The following is a 14,431-nucleotide window of genomic DNA, read 5'->3' as shown; positions in this document are numbered from 1 at the left end:
AAATCAATTCATTTCGTATATAACATAAACATTAACATTGCCCGAAGAAGCGAATATATACTGCAGTGCAGTAATGAACAATGACAAAAGAAAGGTCACACAGGGTCGTTAAGCTTGATCAATTAAAATACTATGAACCGGTTCATATAATTCAATACCAAATAAGTAATTTATAGAAATAATTATTTAAAATACATACTTGCTTAGCTGTGTTAGTTTAAATTCCGTTCAGCAGACATACATTTTACAAGTATTTCTACAATAACTACATTTTTGCCACAAGCTTTTATTGTCGTAAAAGAGTTCGTTGTTCAACGCGTGACAAAAAGGTCACGCCCGTGCCGTTGAGGAGTTCCCTCGCCGGGAGCCGATCCCGGGTGAACCATTAAGTAATGCTTATCGTCATAACGCATTGTCGTGGAAACTAAAGCGGCGTGAAATTTCAGAAGGTGCAATTTAACTTGCACTAGCGGCCCGTCCCGGCTTCGCTCAGGTAAAACCATAATACATTGTACCTAACCTTCCTTTTGTATCTCTATCTATTAAAACCCGCATCAAAATCCGTTGGACGGTTTCAAAGATCTAAGCATACATAGGGACAGATAGACAGACAGCGGGAAGCAACTTTATTTTATACTACTTATGTAATGACCTTATTTATGATTTCCTTAATTTATGTGCGTAATGCAAGTTTACTTTTTAATTGCCGATGGTAAACTTTTAATTAACGCAGAATTAAATTTGGAAAATGAATTAATTTATATTGGGCGGTTTCCAATTTAGATTTCGGTATAGCTATGCTTAATAACCAATTTAATAATAATTTTTAAAAAATCATGTATTTTAAGCAAGTTATTGAGGCCATCTAGTATATACATTTACAGATATAATAAGAAAACATATTCTAAGCAAAAAGTGAGTATTTGTGCTTGTAAGAGTGTGTTCGTGGTTAATAAATTTGGTTTTAATTAATCATATAATGGAAGCAATTGACACATTGAAGTAAATGGTTAGTTAGGAACGTAATGCTTTTACGAAACTAGGTAATAAATAAATTTAAAATTATTTATTCTGATTAGGATCATATACCAATTTTTGACGTCAAAAATTTAAATTAAAACTAAGTCTACTGCCGACTTCTAACGCGCAGGTGAAGAAGAAGCGGCGCAACAAACATTATCACAGCCTTTTCTTCAAAACGACAAGGGTCTTTATAACTAGGTATTTAGGAAAGTATTCTAGGCATTTAGACAAAGAGAGTTTCAGTGATCTAACAAACGTGGCTTGGGCGGGGCTATCGCTGAGGAAGTAACAACGCATTGATGAGTGATATATACGATGCTGATCTCACATAAAATGAAAATAAAGTACATATTTTATAAGCTCATGTTGTTTATTTAATCGAAAGTTGCAACAAACAATTGAATATACCTATACAAAAACAGAAGAAGAAAATGTAATGGAATTCACGCAAAATACAGGTCACACAGAATCCGACTTATTTTTTCATTTAATTATGCAATAAAACTTAACATCTCGTGTCTTATTGCTGATGGCAATAAGGTCCATTATGCATAAAGAAAAGTGCATTGCTGTTTAACTAATGGGCTACAAATCCCACGGACCGTCCGTGGTATTGTCCACGGAATTTTATTTGCTCTTAATATCTACATCTCTTGGTTGCAAAATATCTGCAATACAGACGGATAACTTGAGGTTGAATATGGTTTCCGTAGAATATAGGAGCACTCCAGTGCTACCGTGGTCGCTGTCGTACGAGGCGATTAAGGGAAGTACCTCTCATAAAATCACAGCCCCTCATAATTCATATCATATTTTTTTACGCGGATCATGATTTTTGTGGCGTCACAGCCGAGAATTAAAGCAAGAATACGCGCTGATGAGATAGAGAAGGATAACTTGAGTTTTAATTAACATACAATAAAATTATTAAAATAAATATGTTAAAAAAAAATTTAGATTGTATATTATATTCAATGGACTGCCCATTGAATATAATATATAAATATAAAACAAAGCATCTAGACAAGCAATAAAGACCTAATTGCTAGCCGCCATAAGGTCCCTTTTGATTTGCACGAACACATATTTATGTAGTTGATTCGAATATTAGGTATCTTCTACAAAACTTACAAGATTTAAGGTAGGTATATCAATTTTGAGTATTTGCAATTTTGACACTTATTTCACAAATATTAACACCATACGTCATGCGTCATAGGTTTTTATTTCGTCAACATTGTTCGATTCTTAAGTCTCAATTCTGTGTTCTTATATATTTTTGTGAAATTTTCTTTTACCTTTTAACCGGCCAATTTTTAAATGGCTTATGTTTGATACTATTATTGTGTGCCAATCACCTTGAATTACAATGTCCTTTACAGAGCCGAACTAAGAATCTTTTAGTAACAAATCATTTATTTTATCTTTTTGCATGGCGTAAACAAAGTAGCTCGTTTTATTAAGACGAACACGGCCTGAATGCGGTTTTTGAATTTAAATAGCATCAGAAGCCATCCCCTTTGTACATTTGTGACATTTATTATCTGTCAGCTGACGTTTCGCAGTTTGTATTAATGCTCATCTGTGAAATTTCTATTTTCTTCTATGTTTGTATAACTTTTTTTGGAGATTTCCTGAGTTTTACGATGGATCACCATGCGTCAGCTCGTGAACGGATTCTGCCTTGGGGAATCGGTCAGCTTGTTTCTAATATTGACTCACTGTACTGTCAAATGAATATGGAAGGGTCCTACAGATATTGGAACCATGTGGTACTAGGTAATGTTGCTAATTAGGAGATATCGCGATTGCATTTTATTTTTTTTATTTTTTTTTTATTTTATTTTAGGGCGGTTGGTATATAATCTTTTTCTTAAAAATATCCATCCGATACGAAATGTTCCGATCTTCCATGAGCACGATGTCCACAGTGAACTAATTTTGATGAAATTGGGTAAGCATATAGTCATAGACCCCCGTTCATAAATAGGCTACTTATTTTTCAAGAATCAACCCCCAAATGGCTATAATAGGGAGTGAAAGTTTGTACGAAAATCATGGCCGCGGAAAAAAGCTAGTTTTCCATATGTATAAGTACTATAATAAATCAGGTTACCTATATAAATAACTTGTTTCACTAAAAAGCAATCAGGGATTGAGTCGTCAACGCGACAAGACTAAATTATTAGCCGCCATTACTGCGCTAATTGAGATGCGCAGAAACGTTTAAATGTAACACTTTTATAAAATCTTTTTAAGTAGTGTGTTAGCGAGAGTGTGCCATAAATCTCATTGTGGCTTGCCTTATCTCGTCACAGAGGTAGCCGATATAAGCTGTGTCACCTCCCTTGATTTAAATATTAAACAACTTAACTGAAAGAGTAAAGTAGCGACTATAGATTTAACGCTTTTAAAAGGGTTTTGGGTCGTTGGGTGACTGGGACTTCAATATACAAGGACCGTGGTCCCAGTTGCCTCTATGAATAGGACAACAACGGTCCCAGTCACCCAATAACTTTGGAATAGGTCGATCGGTACCGCATGCGTTTGAAAGAAGAGAAAGACATAGCTTTATTGCATAGCGTATTTATGTTTTATTTTCCCCCCACAATTAGTGAATCCAGCGTTTCCAACATCTGTGGTCCCAGTATACAGTTTAATTCAGTTCTTCGGCTACTGATACCACGGTATCAGTTTATTGAGATTTATTAAATTGAGACTGGTGTCAAAATTTTTAAATTTGCATATTCTATAAGTATAGAATGCAACTGAGTGCAAGTGCACTCAGTGCTCTTCAGAGCTAAGTAAGAGAACAATACAAAGATAAAGATCCTTATATAGTATAAAACAAAACAAATGACGGTTAACGAAATACAAATACATGTGCAAATAGCTGTATAAATTTGAATTTGGAATTCCTAACCAAAGAGGAGAAATTCGTGATTAAAGTGGCCAGTACAACAAAACGCCAATTTCATATGTAAGGACCTAATATTAGTAGGAAGTAATACTAGCAATTGTGATATGTTATTATAATTTATTTATTTATTTACAAACGACTGATATAATGTTACAATATGTTATACAAATACTTGCTTAAGATTGATGCAAAAATAAACATATTGTAGACATCAGTATTTTTTCACGATGTTGATAGTATTTTACTCATATTATAGCTACATTTTAAATGATAAATCACTTACCGGTATACATGAGTTACGAGAACATACTGTTACATTTATAGCATTCATTAGATATAACTTGATCATATTACATTTGAATTTTCTTGCAGTTAATATAATTATGACGTTTGATAAGTTCCACGGATAGCCGAGTTTACAGTCGATTTCGGTATTAGATAAATGAAATTTAGTAAAATTATCAGAAAACTTATTACGACACAACGTGTGTGGCGGGCGCTAAAGTTTTATCAAAAATCTCATCATTAAAAACTAAAATACGGGATCGTTGTAATGTCTGAGTGAAAGAGTTCGTTTAAATCAGAGCAAAAAGTAAAGAAAATACAGAGCGGACATCTTGAAAATGTATTTATCGTACTCTTTATCTGTAGCATGTATAGTTTTTGAGATACAGGTGGGCCCTCAGACGACACTAAGGTCTGAGGACTGAGGGCCCTTCGTAAAACATCGTAACTCGCTTATTTGGCTTTCACAATATCTAATTCCAAGTTTCACAATTCTTTTGGAATGTTCACTAAATCCCAAGCATAATTACATAGAATTTCAAGAGGTGGGCCCTCAGACCACACGCACATGTTTAAATTTGTCTCTCTTTTTATCCCACATTTAGAGCCATCCCGTGTTATTTTTATGAATTTTCCGTGCCTTTGTCTTCAACAGTGATATTATTTGAATATTTGTAATAGCAAAGCGACCGAAGTTGCAAGCTAAATCTAGTTTTAATACAGATATATTCTATGGTTTATATAAAAAATAATGTATACTTTAAGCTAAAGTATATTAACGTCTTGTTCTGTCAATGCAAAATATTGTAAGGTGCTATAGTGATAAAACATACAGTATATAGTACGCTTTAACTTTTTAATGAATAACAAGCTTAGTTAATTCATACCTACATTATATAAAATACGCAACAAACTACGTTATTAGGAAGTTACCATTTGCCATTTTTATCAAAGTCTACCCAAAATCCAGTACCGATAAAAATGTATAGGTACATACCTACATATCTTAGTACGTGAGTTATCCTTCTATAATCTCATTACTTTTTGATGGGGCTTAATAAGGCCTGTGAATCTGCGACAATCGGGTTCCCCAGTCCGCATGCAAGTTAGTTATATCGATGTTGCATCAATCAGCGGGACTCGAACCCTGGACCAATAATAATAAAGTAAGCGGAGATCAGATTCTGCCATTGTTTCTGCAAATGTGTTTCTCGGAATACAATTGTATTGCGTGCTACACTCCAATGATGGTACACCAATTTTCGTAAATGCAAATCGCTGTTTCCAGTTTTCAACTGCAATCGGCGAGCACTCGTGTGTGATTTCGACGTTTTTCTTTTTGTCAGATCATCAATGAGGTTATGATTGTCAATAGTCGCACATTTCGGATATTTGGCTGGCTTGTTGTGAAAGTAAATGTTTTATGTTGTTTTCTTCTTCAGATTAGTCTAAATTGCGAGGTTCAGAATTTAGACCAATGACAACAGCATTAGACCTTACCACTACTCATTTAATACTTTTTATCTGCAATACCTGTAAAAGGTGACTAAGTTATACGCAATAATTGTAATTACTTTAAGATTATTGTAAAACTTGGTTGGGGAATGGATAATATGAATATGAATACATCGCTTTTTAGAAAACCTTAATTCTAATTTGTATTGTAAATAATTAAATAAATACACAAACTATGTACCTAATATCTAAATATAAATTTTAGGCTTACCATTCGGGGCATCATTGTCGGTAAAACAATTTTGTGCAGTCTTACCGCGAGGGTGAACGTGTAAAAGGAAACAAGTTCTGCCATTGTCAGACCTTAAAATGAAGACACGGACGTTCAACTAAAATTACTTAAACTAACACTCTTCACCGCCATTCTCGATCGATGAAATTTGAATCATAAAACCATGTAGGATAGGTTTGATTTTTCGGAACTGGCCGACTCACCGTTGCAGGGTCCATTTATCTTTGAACGAACTAAGGTGTAATTAATCACTAACCGTTGTCAAGTTGGTAATATACAACGATAAAGAGAGAAAGATGATTTCAGGCTAATTATCGAAGTTGTGTTGTATTTTTTGGCCACTTAACACCTACCATGTCAATTTGCCGCGTTGTTCTTTCTCGTAATCAAACGCTTGGAATTTAAATTAGGCATACCTACGTACTGCAAACTTTTGTTGGGGAATAACAAATCATGTCATGTTTTTATGATATTTTTGTTGAGATATTTTATGTTTTCTGACATTTGTGTGTTATCTATTCGATTTAGAAATACTTTTGATTGCCCTTCAATGATTGTGATAATAACTTCAATTGGATGTTTAATGAATCTCAGCCGCTCGATTCAACCGTTTTGATTACAAGTTTTTCTTTGAAACTTGTCTGAAAACAGCAATGTTGGTATATAGTTTAGTTTTGTCAAACTATTTTCAAAATACCGAAATGCTTACATATTATAAAAATAAGTCCCCGTGTCGTATACGTCTGTCTGTGTGAACGCGATAAACTCAAAAATTACCGGAGGGATTTTTGTTTTTCACCAATAGATAGTGTGATTTCTGAGGAAGGTTTAGTTGTATAATTTAATTCGACGATTCGACGATTTAATTGGACGATTCGCTAGTAAATAGAGTAGCGGAACGATCAAGATAGGTCATGACTTTTGCATTTTGCGCGGAAGAAACGGTTACCTCACATTTCTTTCGCTCCCAGACCTTTTTACTAAATTAGGTATATATTTATATTTAACAGTTTATGTCTTAATTTATTCTATTGTTATTTGTGCTGTTATAGACGTCATTCTAGCTATCTCGTATATTAAGTATTAAATGTAGAATGTAGCTGTTATTCTTCACATTATATAAATTATATTTCTGTCTCGTCTTTCAGATGTCGGCCATCGACCCTGACTGCGGAGTCAATGCTATGATTAACTACACCCTGGGCGACGCCACAAGGCAGTTCGGAGTCAAACCTAACACCGGCGACCTTTGCATTGCTGAGCCCTTGGACTACGAGACTAATAAGGTCTACGAATTTCCCGTCGTTGCTACAGATAGAGGTACATACTTTCATTTTGAATATTACATTACCTGACTCCGTACATCGGAAAACAGTTCGCGAAACTTTAGTGGTTTCTATGTACATTGCTGGTTTTTTATTGTGATAAAAAAAGCTCACATACAAACGACGCAATGCACGTTAATTCATGTCAGCATTTGACTGTGTGACTTTATTATACGGGGCCGATAGAAAGGCGAAAGCCACAGTGATTTGTGTCTATTTATTAATGTCAAGTTCTGATGCTTTTAATACTACAGTGAGTATTTTACGCGCAATATTTCTATATTTTCAATAACACGTTATTACTTCCCTTGCGAGAACATTAAACATAACCAAACATGAACAATATATAAAATAATACTTCCTAAACATATTTCTTGTCCATAATCTTCTATTGTTATTTGTAAAATGGATGTAAACAGTTAAGAATGTGCTAGGAAGCTCTAACACATATCAATCAATCCCCGAGACCTTCCCACTAATATATAAAGGTGAACATTTATAATTGTGTTTGTTACTTCTCCACGTTCAAATGGTTGGGCCAATTGTTATGAAATTTGGTATTTAGGTAGCTGTTCTTTTTGGTGGAGCAGCCTTCGTTTACATCTATCCTCTGCCATCGATTTTACCTCCCAAATACGACATGATGATTGCCTTTTCTTTTTTTTTATAAAGAAACATAGGTATATATTAAAAAAAAATCTACGAAAAAAAAAACAATTTATTTTCTTTGGACGTACCTCCTTGCAAAAGGAAATGGTATTTATTAAGGTTAGGGTTCTTCATGGTTGTGAACTCTACTGGTTAGCGTGAAAATTCTATGTCTGTAACATACAAATCTTATGAAGTCATTTACAGTACCAAAAGCGAATCGTAACTGGAAATACATTCCGAAAGACTGCCCCTCTCCAATAAATTAATTATAAAACAGAAATCACATCGATTCCACAATTTATTGATCATTTTTATCATCGGCTGTGACGCAACAACATCCACACTGCAATATGATTGGTCCGCTGCGTCTCACTTCGAATCGATTCGACGGTGAGAAGTGAAATGCAAAGCCGCACTAAGCCCTCCGAATTCAGCATCCTCACGACTATTGCATTACTTTTTGATATTTCGTGCCAAATTAATATTTTTTTCCACGGCAGCGAATTACATTGTTGGAAAATGTTGTGCTCGCTGTTACAGTGTTTATATATCGCATTATCTGTAAATATCAAAGTCGCCCTACGCACACAGTCCAAGCCAAGACCAGTCAATAGACTTACGTCAGAAGTCTCCGCCATTTTCTTCCGCACACTGAATATTCCAAAGCAATTTTTCACAGATTTCCCTGGAAGGCATCGACGTTGAATTGCCATCATTTGCTCGACTTTCGTCTGGGGTGATCCGTTTTTTTTTCACTAACTTATTTTTTCACCAAGAATTATATCTATAATATCCGAAATATTATAGATATAATTCTTGGTGAAATATTATAAAATATAATGAATACATCTATATTTCTGTAAGTCCCTTTATTGTATGCCAAAAGCCTGCCCTTCTGATTTATGTGGCGAGAAGCCGCCAACTATTGCTTTTTATTCCGACGAGAGCAAGTTTCGAAGCGGATTCCAAATGTTAAATTCATTGACATTAATAAGTTTTATTACAATGTACTTAATTGTGGTCATTCGAACCATTGGGTCCCCGATATCGAGTAAATTGGACAAATAAAATATATTATATGACAAAAAAAAATGCAGAAAGTAAAATTGAACACAGATAAACTCATGTGTCACGAGTAGGATTTGAACCTGGGACATTTCGATCCACAGGCATCTCAACCATTACACCGCCCTCGTTTTAAAATGGACTAATAATCTAGATAGGATGGTTAAATTTTCCAAGTTCAGTCTATTAAATTATAATTACGCTCGGTTAGTTTAATTCAGTTTTATAGCATTAAATTGGGAATTTATAATGCTAGCATAACTGTATAGTCACTTATACACTAATAAAGTTATATGATATGACTTGTGTAAAGTAAAACCATTAAAAGGTGGCTATTAACATTTTATCTTGAAAGGCATTTCTTTCCGATATAATCTATGTGAATTTCAGCTTGCAGCCCTTTGTCTACAATCATTTAGCATTTTATTGCTGTTTCATAAAGTTTTCTTGCATTTTATTGAACCAAGATATGGAGCGATGCATTGCCATGTTCATTTATATAATAATGAATATCTTATAAACCGACTAATTTAGTTAATAGAAAACAATTTATTATTTATTAGTTCGCTATTAAAACGTTTATGATTTCCTTGCGATGGGCAGTGTAGATGTTTTCCCTTGCGAATATACTTATTTTAATTTTTTTAAGATCATATTTTGTTTAATGATAACTAGCTATATCTCGCTCCGTCCGCGAATAAAATATCATATGTGTTTGTACAAACATTACTACCCAATACTGGAAGTGGGTTGGAGGGTATTAGAAATAAGAAAAAAATCCTATGTTTGAACTTAGTTTTTAGACTATGTCTGGCTGGTTTATAGTCCAATTGTCAAGGTTCAAATTTCATTAAAATCGGTGTTAAAGCGTGACAGACAGATTTTCATGTTTATAATATTAGTATGCATTCATACCACATAATAATGTTTGTAGGTAGACATAATATAACTGATATAATAGTTACATAATGTAAAACTGGTGAAAGATAACAAAGTGCACACAGAGAAAGCTATAAACGAAACATGAAAATTGTTCAAAACAAAAATATATAACGTGTACTTAAGAAAAAGGTTGAGTCATTACAAACATCGTACAAGCGCTGACATTGGTATAAATCAGCATGGCTGTCAATTAAACATTACATTACAACAATACACAGACAATCAAGACCAATTATTTATTCGCAGGGGGGCTGTCCACAACCGCCGTGGTGAAGATCCAACTGCTTGATATCAATGACAACGTCCCTACCTTCACCGTTAAGGACTACAATGTTTCTCTGAAAGAAGGCCGGGTTTCTTCAACTGAACCTATTGTTGCTGTGTCAGCTATCGACGCAGATTCAGGAAGATTTGGAGCAGTCACCTACAGGATAGTCAGCGGAAACGATAATGATGTGTTCAGAATAGACAGAGGAACGGGAGAAATTCTTGTCACAAAGCCGTCACTGATACTAGCGAATCGTAAATTCGATCTGGAAATTTCGGCGACTGATGGGGGAGGTCTGTCTGCCCCGCAGCCAGCGACTGTACACGTGAACGTGATGCCGCCAGGTGTTGGAGCCGCGCTGTTTGATAAACCGAGATACAATTTTCGCGTGAAAGAAGATGTCAGGATTGGTACTGTTATTGGAAATTTGAAAGCTACTGTTGGAGATAGAGGTAAGTGATATTCTTTCAATACATTGAACAGTAATTTTTTTGCTTTCCATCAAGCCAAATGCACTGAAATCTATATAAAAAATGCAACTATAGAACAACGAATTTTAACCAATAAATACAAATTTACGTGACTATTTTGTTAAATTCACTTGGCTATATAATTTCAGTAAATAGATTATCTGTCGATCTTCAATTTTTCCCAGAACTAGCATTGATTTGATCCGATGGATTCCTTGGAAAGAAAGTCGCCTAAACAAACCTACGTTTAAGTATGCGTTTAAGGTTACCCATGGGTTACCGAACACAAAACTTTACTTAGCAATGGTAAATATTAATGTCCAGGAAAGAGAGAACTACCGTTGATGTTCAAATTACCTTATAGCTTCATTTTGCTTTAACAAATTTATTGAAATCGTGATGATGTGAGTGAGGTGTAAAGCAGAAGATGTAGCGGAAAAGAATCGTTTTTTTTAGAGAAAAGTTTCTTGATGAGAGAAAACACTGCGCTTCTTGCACAATGTTTGTTGTAAGCAAATTACGTATGGAATATCATTATGACTGCTATTTGACTGAAAGGTATGATAGCTGAATGCATTTTAAATTCGGCACAAAAGTAATATTACTCATTCATAATACCAAGCTTCTTGAATAAGCATCAATCATTAATTAATATTAATCATTGATTAATACTTATCATTGAATAATACTTATTCACGATTCAAGATCACATATAATTGTTTACGTTTACGTAGTATACGTATTACGTATTTTAAGTATCCTTAAAATTTAAATCCACGAATCCACGTGGGATAATAAGTTCAATGTGTTTCTGCTTCTGACTTAGACCAAGCACAAAAGCGTTCGGATTCCTCGATTCAAACCAGTAATCGCCCATTGTCTAAGCTGGGATCACGAGCGTCTGATGTGTAGCGGGTTCGAATCCCGGGGACCACGTCCCGACTCATGAACATATCAGCTAAATAAGGACTTACAATACTATCAATTAAAAGTATTATTAACACATGCTTTTTGTTTACGCGACTGTTTTAGAGACTGTGATTATTACAAAGATTTTAAATATATTGAAGTAACTTTATATTACATTACTATTTTAAATATAGTATATATATTGAAATGTATTAAGTATAATTAATATATATTATTAAGTTAATTTTGAAAATTTTCCATGTCTCGAACATACTGAATTTTGGCAAGTAGTATTTGTAAGTATTTGCATTTAAAATTGTATTTGAAAATTGTATTTAAATTCTGGGAAAATCATTTTAGTATCATCTAAAAGGATCGTTTGGAGGAAAAATTTATTTAAAATATTTAACCTATTTATGTTTTGAAGTTGTACTAAAACAATTAGAGTCCTGCTCTCACAGAGGAAACATTATCGGCATGTAGATTTTTACAACAGTTGTACAATATAATATAGTTGGTGAATTTTATATAAATAGGGACAGGAAAGCTCTGAAATAAGCATGTTACTAAATAGAAGATAATTCTGTAAATAGTTTGGGTGTCGATATCAAATCATTCAGATAAATTACCGTGTAGACCTTACAGCCTTACGCAATGTAGGGTATCCACACAACGGTACCTTCATATTTGCGTACGGATTATAAACTATGGTTGCTTTCATAGTGGCAGTGTATGCAACAATGGGCAGGGAATCTCGGGACAAGTGCGGTGAGTAACGGTAGAGGATGCGATTCAATGATTTACAGAGGACAATACGGCAGATTATTACACCGTAATGCAATATTTTTGCCGTGTTAATCCGGACATCTATCGCGAATTCGGTTTGCTTGCCTGAGCCCGCAAGTTCATTTCATCGTGAATGTTTAGTTTTATAAAAAAAATATAGCCAATATTCTTCACTTCTTCTTCTTGACCTTATCCCATTCATGTGGGGTCGGCACAGTATGTATGTTCCTTCCATTTTGTTCTGTCATTTGCCATATCCATTGATAGTCCTTTTCTGTTCATACTGTCCTTGACACACTCCATCCATTTCTTCTTAGGTCTTCCTCTATTCCTGGAACCCTTTACTTCCATCTTTAATGCCCTTTGAGTCACGTGATTTTGATCTGTTCTTAAAATATAGCCAATATTGTAGCTAAATATAATGTATTTTGCTATCTTCAGCATAATTATTGACTGAGAATCTAATCCAACCCGCTCTTACACCGAGAGTAACTTAACAGCGAAACGAAAACATGTCAAAGTAACTTTTTTTGACATTGTATTCCCCGCAAACTATATAATTAGACGAGGCTTGGTAAACACATATCGATGTCAATGCAAAAACACATGACTATGATTCACAAATGTTCGTTTTAGTACGCGCAGTGTCATAATGTTACATCGTATACAACTACTGTGAAGAACGCTCATTTTATTATAATTTTCACGATTGAGCTTCCTTCATTTAAGTCGACATAAATCAGCAATTATTGTAGGCAGGACAATATATAGTAAATTTATCTTATCTGAAACAATGGAAAACTATTTTCAATTACGTAAAATATCGTATGTTGTTTTTTTACTGCGTTCTAAAATGCATATTACATGTATGAGTAAAGCTTAGCAGTATAAAATATATGGTCATAGACCCTCGCTTTTTATATTTAAATCATGGGTTTGTTTGTTTGAAACTACCCATTCTACATGATTCTGCCAGATTGGATTTGTAAAGTACAAAACGGTGTAAATGCGTCGATTTATGCTTGGTATATAAATATTGGAGAGCTAAACGTTTGTCGAGGGAATGAGATAGCATGCGTGTCTTAGCTTGCGCTTAATTTATTAGGAACGTCGAAAATAAGTAAATACTTATGCGCACGCGCACATGAAAAACTTTATCATAAGGACGATGTAAAATTTCGGGATAATAAAACTGTATTTTGTCCTTATTCATGTTCTACTAAATTGTTGAATTTACCATTGTCGAATTTAATAAGAATATATTATTCCCAAACTTTGAGGACTATCACCTGAAGAAATACTTTTTAGATGCCAAATGGATAAAAATAAATAAACGACCATTTACGCAGAAGTAAAAGCAAAAAATTACATAGTTTTGCTTCTGCACATTATTGGCATGGCGCAATTCAAATGGCGAACTTCGAATGTAGTATATTATATTTTTTTAATTAATGGATGTTTATCTCGAGGCCAGTTCGCAATAAATCTGGAGGGGCGTGCGTTTGCGCATTGAACATAAATGTTATGGGGCTCTTTCTAATTAAAGGTAAAAGGCTCGAGGCAAAAGCGGAAGCGGTGAAATCGAAAGTGTTTTATACTGGTACGTTTTCATTGTTTAATCGTTTAAAAGGTCGTGAATATATTTATTGGCTTTAGACAGGTCGTTGGAAAATTTACCCCACTGTGTTTGGTTATGAGGCACATAATATTTTTTTACGTTGACGAAATAAGAATAAATAAATAAATAAATAAATAAATGAGGACAAACCACACATATTGAGCTAGCCCCAAAGTAAGTTCGAGACTTGTTTCAAGAATGAAAAACATAATAATTATAATACGACTAAACGTAGCTATTAATAGTCTGGAATATGTTTTGTAAATGGTGACAAGTGTATTGATTACCTATTTGTACCAAATCAAAGGCACAGAGCCGAATATAAATTAAAAATAGGACAAACAAAATGATCCCATAGTTTAAAACAGCGATTAGAGCTTTTTGTTGGCTTAAGTCTTTGATTTGGACCAAACAATAGCAAT

General features: G+C 34.1%; 1 protein-coding gene across 3 annotated transcripts in view; it reads left to right on the top strand.

Moving 5' to 3' along the window:
* The window catches only part of ds (dachsous), a 301,443-nt gene that overhangs the window by 263,210 nt on the left and 23,802 nt on the right, over positions 1-14,431 (top strand). For all 3 annotated transcript variants that reach the window (XM_053756979.1, XM_053756980.1, XM_053756981.1), the window contains 2 exons: positions 7,124-7,295; positions 10,205-10,678. In XM_053756979.1, the coding sequence (XP_053612954.1) occupies positions 7,124-7,295; positions 10,205-10,678 (646 nt within the window). The remainder of the gene's footprint in view (positions 1-7,123; positions 7,296-10,204; positions 10,679-14,431) is intronic.

This window comes from Plodia interpunctella, chromosome 16, assembly GCF_027563975.2.
Source record: "Plodia interpunctella isolate USDA-ARS_2022_Savannah chromosome 16, ilPloInte3.2, whole genome shotgun sequence".
NCBI lineage: Eukaryota > Metazoa > Arthropoda > Insecta > Lepidoptera > Pyralidae > Plodia > Plodia interpunctella.
The sequence above is the reverse complement of the archived record's forward strand: the minus strand, read 5'-3'. Positions and strand labels throughout refer to the sequence as shown.